At 39.9% G+C, this 13,965-nt stretch overlaps 1 protein-coding gene across 8 annotated transcripts in view; it reads right to left on the bottom strand.

Moving 5' to 3' along the window:
* The window catches only part of PTBP2 (polypyrimidine tract binding protein 2), a 49,429-nt gene extending 48,950 nt beyond the window's left edge, over positions 1–479 (bottom strand). Inside the window, exon 1 of one of the 8 annotated variants that reach the window (XM_051803514.1) lies at positions 245–479. Coding sequence is in view for 7 of the 8 variants with exons in the window: in XM_051803448.1 (XP_051659408.1) it covers positions 245–252 (8 nt within the window). In the remaining variant the exon portion in view is untranslated. The remainder of the gene's footprint in view (positions 1–244) is intronic. The other 7 variants (XM_051803448.1, XM_051803458.1, XM_051803476.1 and 4 more) reach the window with 7 other exon arrangements.
* Between the last annotated feature and the right edge of the window lie 13,486 nt (positions 480–13,965).

Here is a 13,965-nt window from a genome sequence, read left to right as displayed (position 1 = left end):
TCCGTCGGCGACTCGAGCGGGGGATCCTACCGGGGGGTTACGGAGACGCTGAGCCCCGTCTTGCCCCGCTCCCAGCCTGCACGGAGATCTCAGGCTCCAGCCGTCCCGCGGCGGGCAGCCCGCCGCTCCCCACACCCTCAGAGACGCCCGCCGTCAGCCAGCGAGGCACCGGGACAGGTCCCAGCACCGACCGGCAGCAGCAGCGCGGCAGTCCCTCGCCCCCAACGCCCCGGCCCCCACTCACCCGTCCATTGCCGAGCAGGACAGAGCGCGGGCAGCGGGACAGGAGCCGCGCACGGGGAGGCTGCGAGAAAATGGCGGCCTGGCCTGCACGGGAACCGCCGAGCGTTGCCGAGTGCCGGGCTCCGCTCCGCGTCCGCCGTCGCTACCGCGCACGCGCCGGCCGCTCGCGCATGCGCTTTGCGCGCCGGTGAAGCTTTTGCCCTCAACCGCCCGGCCCGAGCCGGCACGTGAGGCGGTGCGAGCCTGCCCCGCCCGGGGCGGGGGGGTCCGTCATACACACGGCGGGTCCAGCACCCGCATCCCGGGTCCGTCACGCGAATCCCGAGGGGCGCCCCGCTTCGGGACTGCGGGGTGGGGGGACACACGACAGCGCCCAGGCCGCTGCGGGCGGCGGGGGCGGACCCGCCCCGGGCGTTCCTCAGGCCGTGGCCGTTCCCGGCCGCCGGACCCCACTTGTTGCGTCGAGGGGTCCCGCGCTTGTTGCCAGCGTTTCCCAACGCCGGGATCTGGTCCCGTGTCCTCACGGAAAATGTTCAGATGGCCTGGGCAGCCCCGTGCACCCCGTCCCCCTACAGGGAGCCCTGTCCTCAGCGCTCGGTGCCCTCGGCTGCGCAGTTCACTGACAGGGAATCAACGTTGACTATATGGCTGATCACTAATACAATTTAAAAAATAATTAATATGAACGTACAAATCAACCATTGCAGTGAGCTGGGTTGTTTCCTCACAGAAATCCACGTCGCTGTGGTTTTCTATAAACTATCATAGCAGGGTACAAACTATTTGCTCTGCCTGGCCATTAGGAAATACACTATTTTTCCCCCTTATTTTTTGGTGGGTCTCAATGTTTCATCACAAATCTCAAAATGTTTGATACAGGGTTTCTAGAAAGAGCTGTGTGTGAGACAGTCCTGGATTGCATTCAAACAAAAAGTCGAACTAAAGGTTTTATAGCTATGAAAGAAAATTTGAAAATGTGATCCAAATGTTCCTATAAGATCCCAAACACAGAAGAATACTAAAAAGTATTTAAAATGTCTTCTGTCATTTTTATATTTTCAAAAATATGTTTTTAGGAAGTAGTCCCTTACTTGATTGCACTTTATTTTTTTCAGGTTACTGTAAGTGCCTTGGAGTCTGTCACTGAAACTATTACAATGAAGATGATAAAGAATTTAGGAACCAAAAAACTATGCATACCTCCATAACTAGAAAATTTTCAGTATGCTTTAATACCCCTGTATCCTTCTTCTCTACAGTGACCTCATGAATAGCTTAATAACTGACTTAACATTTGTATGTAGGAGTACATACAAATCCTCATTCTACTCTGTGACTTTTTGTTGTTCTGTTCTGGAAAAGTCACTGGTTCTCTGCAGCAACCAGTTTACTAGGTGGAAAATAGCTCAGTTTTATATTTGTAAAAGTACTAATCCTTCTACTTCTTAGTTATTAATAGAAAAGATGTCTTTCCATTTGACTTCTCTGTCTCACTGCCTGACTTGCTTACCTCCATTGCCTTTGTAGTAATGCCATCTTCAATCCTTATATTCTCTTCTGTAACATTCCTGTTTTCTTCTTCTTTCATGACACCTAGCAGAATCTATCTAATTGAGTGAGCTAATTCTCATTCAGTTTATCCTCTGAGTTAGATGCTCTTCCCTATAAGGGAGACTGAGGAGCTCCTGTTGAGTGTTTATAGCAGAAAAGGCACTGGAACTGAGTTTGCAATTTTGAGTTTGAAACAATGGATGTGACTTTATAGAGAAAAACTCTGCCCCTCCCCACCCAAACCATCAATAAAGTGATAATTAATCAATCAGGATTTTACCTTAACCATAACCCTAACCTAGAGCATTTAATTTTAGGAGGGAAAAAAAGATACCAACATTCAGTGTGTTACTAATAAAATACCATGACACTCTCTTGCTCAGGTGTTTGTGCAATGTGGTATTCCACTTTCCTCTTCAAGTACCTTTGCCTTTTTATACTATTAGATCATTTTAGTATGCTTTTGGGTGCCTGATGAAATGTCTGCCATATTTGGGACATTGTGATAGCACAAATAATGACTTGGTCATCTGTTTTCTCTGTTGCTAGAGTATGTCTTTGCTTTGTTTTTCTAATGTTTTAGAAGGTCAGAAAAAGATTGCTGCAAAAAAACACCCTCTTGTCCTTATGACCTGTCAACGTTCTGCTGAAGTCCTGCATCAGATATTTCAGAAGGCAGCTGAAATGTCCAATGGGACAATTATTCAGTAAAACACCTCAAGCAAAACCCTCCACATTCAGTTGTTACATTACAAAACATGAGGGCTTAAATCCTCAATCCATTTTATTCTAGCAAAAGTTTAAGCGTAGATACTTCTATAGGCTGTACAAAAGTTCCAAAAGTTTTCTTTTGAAATCCTAGTAATCTTACTGCTGTAATAATATTTTGTTTTCCAAAATAGTTTCCTTTGACTGATACACTTAGATGTTTCACTTTGATTGGTTGTTGCCTTTTTATTTCAAGAACAGCTAATAGCTGTGTAGTTCAATAGCATTATGAGTAGTTAATGCTTAGTGAAAGATTTTAGGAACTAGAAAGCACACAAAGATATTTTCTGCTGTATGTTGTCTCAAATCGAATCTCTGGAACTACTGGGGAAAAAACCCAATATCTACATTCTCAGAGAATATCTTGTCCAAGAACGTGCCTGAGTACTTTTTGACACCTGCAGCATTCTAGGGCAACAAATTATGCAATTTTGGAAATCTCTGTGTGAAAAATATTTTCTTTTGTTTGTGTCAGGCCCACTGCCTAATAATTTCCTTTGATGTCCACTAGTTCTTTTCTTTTAAAAAATAGATGTTTCCCTATTCACCTAAACATGCCATTCATGAATGCATATAGCTTCGTCATATTTTCTTCAGTTCTATTTCCAGAGTCCTAGTAAATTTAATATCTTCCCTATTAAAAGTCATTCCATGTTTTCAATAATTTGTTTTGCCTTTTTATACACCTTTCCTAATTCTGTTCTATAAGACCATAATGGTCATCATTATTCAAGTTTCAAATCCAATGGCTTTATATAGGTGCATAATGAGTGCTTTCTGGTTTTATTTTTTTTTTTTTTCTGATAATACCAATCTCATTTGCATGTTTGAATGCAACATGAGCAACATGAATGCAGCCATGAGCTGCTGTTTTCACACCCCCCCACAACTCAAGCACTCTTTGCTGTGTGGAAGCCATTCATTTAGATTCCAGGACTTTGCATATATATTTTGGCTTTTTTTCTCCCTTGAATATTACTTCCATTTTTCAGCACAGAATTCAACTTGCCATTTCATCATTCAGTCACACAGTATCATGAGAGCTTTCCACAATTCTTCACGGTCAGCTTTTGTTTTTATTACCATGAATAATTCAGCATCATCAGCAAACTTGGTCGCCTCAATAATCACTCTTTTTTCCAGATCATTTAAGAATATGCTGAACAGCACAGGTCCCTGTGGTACTCTACCACTGACCTCCCTCTACTGTGAAAAAAACAGACCATTTTTCTTGTCCTTCATTTAATATCTTTTAATAATGTAGTATTAATAACTAATAATTAAAAATTTATTAATATATCAAATAATATACCTGTTAATACTGTATCACCTTAGTTTCTCTTGAGAACCTTGGGCAGAGAATTTCAACAAACTCTTTTTTTTTTAATTATATCATACTGTTTCAATCAGACTATGTGAAAACTTGAACTTAGTGACTCCTTCAATGAACATGATACTTCTTACTATTAGATGCACTTGCACAGTAACCATTTTTCCCTATCTCCAAACTAAATAGCCCTGTCTATTTAGTTTCTCCATATTATTAACAGTAGTGTCATTAAATGGTGTTGCTTAGAACAACAGATCCTCTGGATATTATGGGAAAGGTTGATCATTTGGTGTACCAGTCTTTGTTACATTAAACCACGTTAATCTATCTTAAGCCAGTCCTTATCATCTTCATAAATTCCCCAGATGCCTTTGAGCAAAGTCCCAACATTTATTAGCAGCTATTCATCTTTTTGTGGTCCTGTAAACAATGTCCTTAATCAACATTTCTTCTCAGCAGTCTACATTGATTTACTTTGTTTTCTTAATCAAAGTTTTGAAGCTATTGTGTAGTTCTTACAAGCACAATGCCCCCAATAAATGTCTCTTTTTCAAGTTCAAGTCAGAACTCATCTTGCTGGTCTGAATCCCACAGGCTGCTCTACAGCATTTTATTTCTAGCGTCCTTGCTAGAAAGACAGCTTATCTTGGGCGGGCTGGGAGTGTAACTGCTCTCTACTGTATCAAACACTGAAACATGTGACACAGCTCATACTGTACGTCGGGGAATGTTCATATAGGTTCAGAGGCCTATATTTGACTCCGAGATTATTATCTGTCTGCCTACTTTCCCTCTCTTGCTTGTACCATATCCACCTGGAAATTTATTTTCCATAGCAAATTCACCTTTTTCTATCACTGTGATTAAATACATGTACATTTACTTTCTTCAGGACTGGAGAACAGTTTTACTTTTTATTACAAATATTATATGCCATTGGTGATTGCAAACATCTTTCATTCCATAGGGTTTTCTTGTTTTTTGTCTTAGCTGATTGGTGGTGGATTGAAGATCATGTTGTGGGTCGTGTACAGCCATGGCTGCAGCTCTGGGAAGAGTGCTGTTTTCCGTTAGGGAAAAGAAGTGAAATGAATTGTTGGGGGTTTTTTTCTGAATGTAAAGGTGTTTGTTGAGGTTATAAAACAAAAGGTGGAAGTTCTCTTCTTCTTGACCTAAAAAAATGTAAAGATCCTTCTGTTGTCACAAACAGATGTCTAAGTGCTGGCCTGGCGCTCTACAAGACACAGGTGAAATATTCCAACACCAAAGCCATGATTGCTCTCCAAGTACCTAGTAAAGAATTTAATGGGTAGTGAGAACCTAGTTGTCCCCTGGCCACAGTATGGTTGACCAGTACTGATGAGGGCTGCTCCCTAATGATGGTGCTTTTACCAGCCTGGATCTCTACATTGTAGACGGCATAGCTTTCCTGCCTACCAGGCTGTCACAAAACCCACTAAAAAAAACCCCCAAGCACTGTACTTTTAAAATCATGTGTGGGTTACATGAAAGACCCACAATCAGAAAAGATTTAATTCTTAGAGACTCCTTCCTTACTACAATAGCTTTTGCCAGCCAGTATTGCAGGTAACAAAGGTTCTCCACTTGAGGATCAGACAAGGTATAGATTTAGGGACTTCAAGATGATTTTTATTTTTAAGCTGAAGTGATGCTACCTAAATTTTGGCTAATGATACTCATGTAAGGGCATGGCTAACTTAACCGAACTCAAGCATTTAGTCTAGCAATGCCCTGGCAAGCTGTTTGTGCAAATTGGTGCCCAGTCTGGCATGATGTCTCAGCAAGTAGGTGGTGACTAGTAGCTGAGAGGTGGCAAACATTAACCCCTCATCCAATATGCCTGCTGTTGCAGGGGGGACTTTTCTTCTGTTCCAGTGCAAAATCAATGTAGATCCACTGCTGCAGGTGATCTGAACTCATCTGGTTTGACTTTGCACTGAAGCAATCTAGACAGTCATTTTTTTCAGACAAACGATCTCAAGCCCCCAGCCCTCCTGCCTCCAGCTGCTCATTTGCAGTCTGAGAGCCTTTCCTGCTCTATGCCCTGCAGACAGGAGCAAGCACAGGCCAGAGGTTTCAGCCACAGCCCAAGTCAATATCCCCAAAATGGGCTTACATGCAAACTGAAGGGTGTACTAAGGTGTATTGTGACTCGCTCTCTATCTAACTCACAGACCAGCATCAGACAGAATACTTTTTAACATACACAGTGAGCCCAGTCTTGAACAAAATCTGAGGTTGTCTAGTTTTACAAACATAATTATGATCAGTAAAAAGGTGACAAAAAAAGTAATGGAAAACACAACTCTTTTGAAAAAACTCAACACCAGCAAGGAAAAGATTCCAAATCCCCAATAACATAGTAGTAAATTAAAGCAATACATTCTCAAACAAATAAAGAAAACTTATAGCAATTTCAAAGAATGTTCTTTGCACAGCTGGACTGAAATGGGACTTTTGCTATTGATTTCAGGAATACCAGAACTTGAACTCTGAACTCAAATGATTTAAAAGGAGTAAAAAGTGTCTCACAGTAATTTTTAAAAGGCCATATAAGTGACAGATGAGCTCACCTTTCCACTTTACTCTTTGATGTTATAAAATGGAATTTTTTTTCTACAGTTTTTCCAAAACTGGGCTCTTGCTATATCCCATCCTACAGAAGTTCTTCCAAATGCTTTTGTACCTTGTGTAAGAACACATTATGTTCCTCGGCTTTTTTGATAGGGATTATTTTATGGGCTCCTACAAGACTGTGTAAATTATCAAAAAGAATATCATAGAGGAAAAAATATTTCCAAGCAGATGCTGTCCATGGTGGCAAAAGATATTTAAAATGGAAACCTTTTAAGTGTTACAGAAAAATGTCTTCAAAGAGGACACCCCAGAAATGTGACTGTTTTTTAGGAAATGAATATCTTCAAAGCAGACACCTCTTTCTGTGAGGAAATCCTCAAAGGGGCATTCCTCCAAAGTGAGAATCTTTGAAAATGAAATCTCTTAACTGATCTGAAAACTTTGAAAGCAATAAACCATTCCTAAAACCAAAAGCAATATTTTCTTTGGCAGAGTATAGAGTGTTCTTAAAGAGAACTGCACCATCATTAACTATAGAAGTAATCAATGCCTACTTCTCTTACAAGAAGGAATAAGTATTATTTAAAATCCTTAACATCATCACAAAGTTATTAAAATAAATTTTTACAACATTTTTAACAATAAAAAGTATTGGTGGCAGCATACTCTCATCACTGGGCAGGCAGTTGCTGACTTAAAAATAGCTTCTTCATTTTTAAAGGTATAAGTAAGAAAGTCCATGGAGTGGAGCTTGTTGGAAATATTTCTGTGAATTATATTGCCATGGAGCAATACCTTTTTTTTTTTTTCAAGTAAGACAGAAAATGGCAGCTTTGCAGTATAATTTTCTAGTTCAGAATAGTATAATTTTTGAAATCTGGACTATTTTTCCAGGATTGAAATCCATTTCCCAGTGTTTTCCAGCTGGCACAGTCCATGGAGTGCTTTCTGGTCAAAAGCTTTACAGGGAAGTGATGTAGGAGCGTGGATGTGACAACAAAGTAAAGTAAATAGCCTATATATATAACTTAGAAAGGAAACAATGAAAAGGCAATTTGTTCATTTTGCCATATTGAAACATCATGGCCTTTAAGATGACTGCAGTTGAAGCACTACTTTGAGCAATGCAAGGAGATGGATCTATAGTATCATTTAAAGAGGCTGACTTCTGTGGCACTAGACAGGCTATTGGACTGTGAGTGAACTGCATTTGACCCAAAGCCAAGGGTAAGCCAGAATTATTTGCAGGATAAGACATTGGAGTTTAAAGCATCCTGGAGAGACACAATCTTTTTTGAATTAAGAAATTCAGAAATTAACAAATAATTGTGTTCCTCACAAATAAGTCTGTGTCCTCACACACTCCTCATTTCAGGATTTGGGTATCATAAAGACCCTTAGGAAAATGTAGCTAAGGTGATGCATTGTGGCATTCTGGTTTTTAATTGCTTTACTGCACGTACTTTTCCCACTGGTCTGTTTGTCTAGCAGCAAATTTAACTGGGATCACTTAGGCATCTTTCTATATTAAATATTCCAGATAAAATTATTCTTTCAGATCTACTCAGCTGAAATACTTTTTAGCATATCAATTTCACAGAACTGTGATTTCTGCAGTGTGCAGTACTGGGAGGTTCAATACGTATACATACAAGGCAAATTTGACCCAATTGGCATAGCCTATATGACAGAGTTCTTTAATAACAGCTTATAACTGGAATGTGGGTTTGAGTTTTAGAAAAAAAAAAAAAAAGACAACTACAAAAAGTAGAAGTTGTTTGCATGCTAAAAGGTACTGTGAATACTGGTTTTGCTAATAGCAGGAAAATAATCCAGACTGCAAGGACCAATTTCAGTGCTCAGTTGCTATTACAGTCTTTTCAGTTACTGAATGCAGGCAGTCAGTGCAGCTGGCAACGCTTGGAGAATTAAAGTAAAAGCTACAAATACCTTGTGAGACTGTTCGAAGACAATCTGCCCAAATAACTGCACGCAAAAACCTTTCTGTAGCGCTGCCTCTCAAAGCACCAGAACTCCCCAACTTGGCTGCAGGCTTCCCTTCCCTGCCCTCCTGGCCACTGAAGCAGAGAGCAGCCCACGCTGTGGACAGTGGACACATTCTCCACCTCTCTGCAGCTAACATGCAGCTCTCAGAGTTGCCTTAGGCTGGGACCTTAACTGCAGGCACTATTGAGCTTTTCTGCATCTAAAACTCTCTCAGCATTGTAGCCAGTGCCTCATATCAATCCATGAGAAAATAAAAAAGCCCCTTTCCCAGGCTCTTGCTCAAGCCCAGACTGGTAAATTTACTCCTGCCCTCTAAACAATATTTTTGGAGGGGTGTGTACCCCTGCAGCTGTGGTATGGCACAGCTACTCTGGTGAGCATGGAGCTGTGGTGTCACAGCATGAATGCCTGAATAAAATGAGACTTCACTGTCACAAGTAGAATTAGTGACTTCTGCTGTGCCTTAGGTTACAAGGCTAAAAAAGCATCAGAAAGCAATCCATAAACTAATGTTTTGTGGGTTTTTTCTATTTTTCATGCTCCACAGGAATTTCATGGTATGTTAGCTGTAATTTAAAGTTGACCTGCTACAGCAAACAAAAATATCACTTATGGCGAAGTACAGGCAACAGATTGAGCCATCTCAGTAATATGCCTTGTCAAACCTAACTCCTCTTGTCTTTTTAATTTGGAAATGACAGAAAACAATTCAAATGTTTCTGAGGTCGCAAATATTCCTCTCTAGACTAAATGATATTTTCCATTTGAAAATTGTAATTTGCTCTATCAACCATACAAAGCAGATACAGTTTCCATTCTTATGTAGCATAAACGGTTTCACAAGAATTAAGTGGTAAAAGGCACATCAATTCACTGGAAATCTGAAAATGGGTGCCGAGTAGAAGAGTTAAAGATTAGATATGGAAGTCAGAAATAATACTGTTCTTAAATTCATTATGTATCTAGAATGGATGTTATTCTTTTTTAAATTTCAGTTTGCCATCCCCCAAATTAATTAACTTTATAATTTTGAGAGTAATCTTCTGTGTAGTTTGCTGTCCTTTAGCAGTGCTGATGTAGCTGGAGAACAAGAGCAGCTTGTCACACTGCATTACTAACTGTCTACTTGCAAACTTTAGAGAATTTCTGGCCATGTGTGACATAATATCTTATTAACCTTTTGCAATATCTGAATCCAACAAAGATATCTGCATTTTCAGAATAAATAGCAGCTATCATCTCAACTCCTCCTATGAACAGCAGCAACTGTTAAGAAATATCATCAGTAGTATCATATGCAGTCCAGTGCTATGTTGTCTCTTCAAGGCTTAGACCATAGCAATCATCTTTATGTCAAATTTACATATCTGTATTTCTTTACTAGTTTCTTAGTTCAGCTATCAGTCCAATATTGTGCTTGTTGTCTAATGTGGTACTTAGCAGAAGAAAAATATGATTTTAAAAGGGCAAAATTGACAATTCACAACCATTGTAGTCACAGAGCATGTAAAGTAGAAGTCATCATCTTGCAATAAGTAATCAAAATACTGTATTGCTGCAGTCCTAGTGCAGGTTTTCAAAGGAATTGGAGTCAGGGTAGTCACATCCCTCCTGTTTTCTGCACAAGGGCAGGCAGAGTTAAGCCTTGGCCTCGGGGCACAGGAGCTCACTGGCTAAGTGAGAAAGGATCAAGGCCACTGACACATCCAAGTGCTTGTCAGGGTGAATGGGGTATTTGGAGGCACAAAAGATCTCCCGGCTCCAACCCAACCTGAGGCAATGCAGCTTGCTCCGATTAAAGGCATGCACTGCTGAACAAAATATGGCTCTGCACAAACACTGTCCTAAAAACTGTAGAGACTGTTTACATATCTCTAGACTCCTTTTTTCAGCTCAGTCTTATTATTTTAGTTCAGACAGAAATTGCCCTGCACTGATTTTCATTCTTCGTTGCCTTCAAAATGTTGCTGAGATCATCCCACACTTAAAGCTTAGGGACCGTCTTAAGGACCACCTTAAGCTTAAGGGCCTAAACCTTCAAAACTCTGGATTTTGATTGTCTATCAGTGCTAAAGGTATGTTCTTAATGGTAGAGAAACAGCAGGCCTACACGCTCCATTTAAAAAGAAAGTTTTAGTATAAAACATGTTCTTATTCAGACACCACATATTTTTATTACCAGTAAAGAGTATAGTAAAACAGCAGGCTATCATTATAGTATCCGAGGTATGTCTGCTCCTCAGCTTGCTTCTTACCTGCAGCATGCTTCCTCAGTCTGTCACTTTTGGAATTAGATGCGATGGCCTACCCAGTGCCCTGTTGAAACCATACTCATCTGGACAAAGCATTCATTGTGCAGGTTGAGAGAAACAAAAATGCAAAGCCAACAAAACTTCATGACTAATTTCCACAGTCTTCTGTCTTCACTTTCAGTTGGCTTTGCTTTACTTTTTTCCTTAACAACATAAGCAAAACAAAGCAGGCTTGACTGAAGCACTGTTCTGGAGAGGTTTGCAATAAGTTTTAATAACACATAAGCACCTTTCATCCAAAGATCACAAATGCTATACCAGTATAAATTAAGTCTCACAAGTCCTCTGTAAGGCATATAATTATTATTATTATTATTATTATATATTTTCATTGTTGGACGAACTGATTCATTTCAAGTCACAAGAGCAGCAGCATAGTAGCAGAAGAAGAAAAGGAGCTTTAGGGTTGAGTCCAAGACTCTCATTGTAATGGTACCTTCAAAACTGTAATACATACAGATGGATTCTTTGGTAACAGGATAGTCATGCCTTTGAATTTCATATCTGCAACAATAAAATACTTCATTCAAGAAACAAATTGAAATGTACATTTTATGGGACATACAAAAATTGTATTTTGAACTCCCCAAGTATTCAAGAATGCCCAAGATTCAAGAAGATTCTGATTGGCTACTGGCTCCCTCCTCTGTGGTGGTATTACACTCTATATGCTCAGCTTTCAGTGAAAAATATAATTATTCCAATGGTCATAGTTAGAAAGATAGTTTTAAAACCATTTCGCTCCTGGAGGTACAGCCAGCCTGACATATTAAGCTGGCTGAGGTGTGTGAGCTGCCTTTCTAAACCAAGCTGAAACTTCAACTTTGCAATACGAATATGAAGATTTTTAACTGGTTTAGAGACTATCAGAGTATGTCTAAAACATAGGATATGAAGTCAAACACCTCAAATCTATTATCATCGTAAAATGATCCTAAAATCAACATATCATGCATGGGGTCTATAAAGATCCAGTAATAAGCCAAGAGCATTAATCTCCATAGGTTTTTATAAAGTATAACACATCTACAGATTCAGTGCAGATTTGGACATTATCTTACCAAGAAAGTATATAACTTCTCAATGGCCAATGATTTTTAAGTGGTCTCATTAAGTACAGGAGATTTTGGTGCCCAGTCTTCCAAAGGGAAATAAGCATCTGCGGAAAAGTGGGGGCCCTTAGTCACCCAGAACAACTTTGAAATTGCCTCCTAAATTAGCTAAGAATCAATAACACATGGAGCAAAGCAGAGGGAGAGAAGATGGTATTTTGAAAAATCCACTGTGCAGTCCACAAGACAGGGGAGAGGGAAGAAAAGGAAGCTGGCTGGCAGGCATCAGCTGGTGGCTCTCTGCAGCCCAGGATCTGAGGGAAGGCATGTGCATGAATTCCACATGGAATTGTTAGCCACCCACAGCCTGCCAGCTGCATACAGAGAAGAGAGGGTAAGAAGGACAAGCTATTAAATTTTATTTTCAGATAGGTGTACTTTTCTTTCTGTATTTGCCATCGTAACTTAGTCTATTTTGTATTTTAAAAAGAAATGCTTTGCTTTAACACAGTTTCCACTAAGAACAAGATTTCAAGGTTAATGGATAAATTCACACCATTCCATCTCTGTAGCTGTAATGATCCATAAATCCAGCTTACTGGAACCCTTTTGGAGTGCCCAGTCTCCATTTCTCTAAGTATTGAAAGCATTAAGCATCTGGTATTGTATTAACTGCACAATTTAGGCAATGGTGAGGCGAGAAGTTCCTTGGATGACCTGCATGAGCCATGTGGGCAGCAGAACACGCAGAAAGAAGAGAGAAGAGTGCCAGAAAATAACTGCATTCTGGTCTAGTCTCTACATTTGCAATTGTCAATTAATAAAAGCAGGCAGATTTTAATTAACCTGAAAGTGGTGTAGAAGTTCCAGTAAAGCAGCACTGACTCCACAGATCTGGCTGCAGAATTTAAGTTGTTCTTAATTCTGAATATATATTCATTATTAAATGTCACAAGAGTGAATGTAGTTTGAAGGTGGGGAGAGCTGCTCCTACGTCCAGGTTTTTACTTAATGTCAATGTAATTGAATTAAGAGAAATTCTAACGTGCCTTGTAACTGAAAAACATTATACACTGTATTAATTTACCCTTCACTAAAATTCTAACAAAAACTAGAAAACTGCACTCCTGAAAAGACCAAGAAATAAAGTGACTACAGAAGCCCCACTGTGAAACTGTTATATTTATGCAATGGAATTTCTGATCCAATGAGAGGGAAAGCTGAGGAACAGAAACTTTCCACAATATTTCTTTCACAACCTGCTAGAGCTGCCAGAAGAAATTCCTGGCGGGTGTAATGCTGACCATAGCTGTGAGGCAGCAAGCTTTTAGTTACATACTTGTTTCCTGAGTCACACTCCATGGCAGTCTGGCTGCCATGCCTCAGCCTACATCCTTATAAAGAAAGAAGCAGTACTTAAGCACATCATCAATAGCAGCATGACATTAAGAGGGTCAGTCCCTTGCTCGTTGTGCATCACATTCCTCCCAGACCAGCACAGGACTTTCTTTTTCTCTGAGCCCCGTTCATTTAATGTGATATAAATAGAAGAAAGTAGCTTGTATAAAAACTGTATCAGAGTTATGAGAATGAGTGTGCATGAATGAGGATATAAGCAAATAGATAAACATTTTTTTTGGTTTTTTTAATGTCTTTTTAAACCCACTAGTGCCTGATAACCTAATAGCCAGAATATTAGAAACCAGAGTCTAGAATATCATTTTTATGTGAGAAAGAAATAAAAGAAAAGTATTATTTCCAAGTCAAACAGGGCATTTAGTGACGTGCAAAAAAATTAAAATATTTACAAATAAGTGTAGGTCAAGAGTGTATATTACTCATCTTTGCATAGAGATAGAAATTGAAACTGCAGTGTCAGTACTGGCCAGTCCAGGCTCTTGCTCAAGGAGGGGTTCCTTCCAGAGTCCTTGGCATGTGAAAGAACCAGTCAGGACTGGAGAGTTAAAGTGACTCATCCAGCAAGTGGTAACACAGATGAGACTGGAGGCCAGCTGTGGTGACACTCAGCTCTGAGGAGAAGAGAGGTTCCCTGGCTAGGAGTAAACAAGCTACTTAATTAGTATCTGAATGCTCCCAAACAGTG

Source organism: Manacus candei, unplaced genomic scaffold (genome assembly GCF_025592945.1).
Source record: "Manacus candei isolate 608988 ecotype Guabito, Panama unplaced genomic scaffold, ASM2559294v1 h1tg000005l, whole genome shotgun sequence".
Taxonomy (NCBI): domain Eukaryota; kingdom Metazoa; phylum Chordata; class Aves; order Passeriformes; family Pipridae; genus Manacus; species Manacus candei.
Note: the sequence above shows the minus strand (reverse complement) of the source record. Positions and strands in the feature narration are given on the sequence as shown.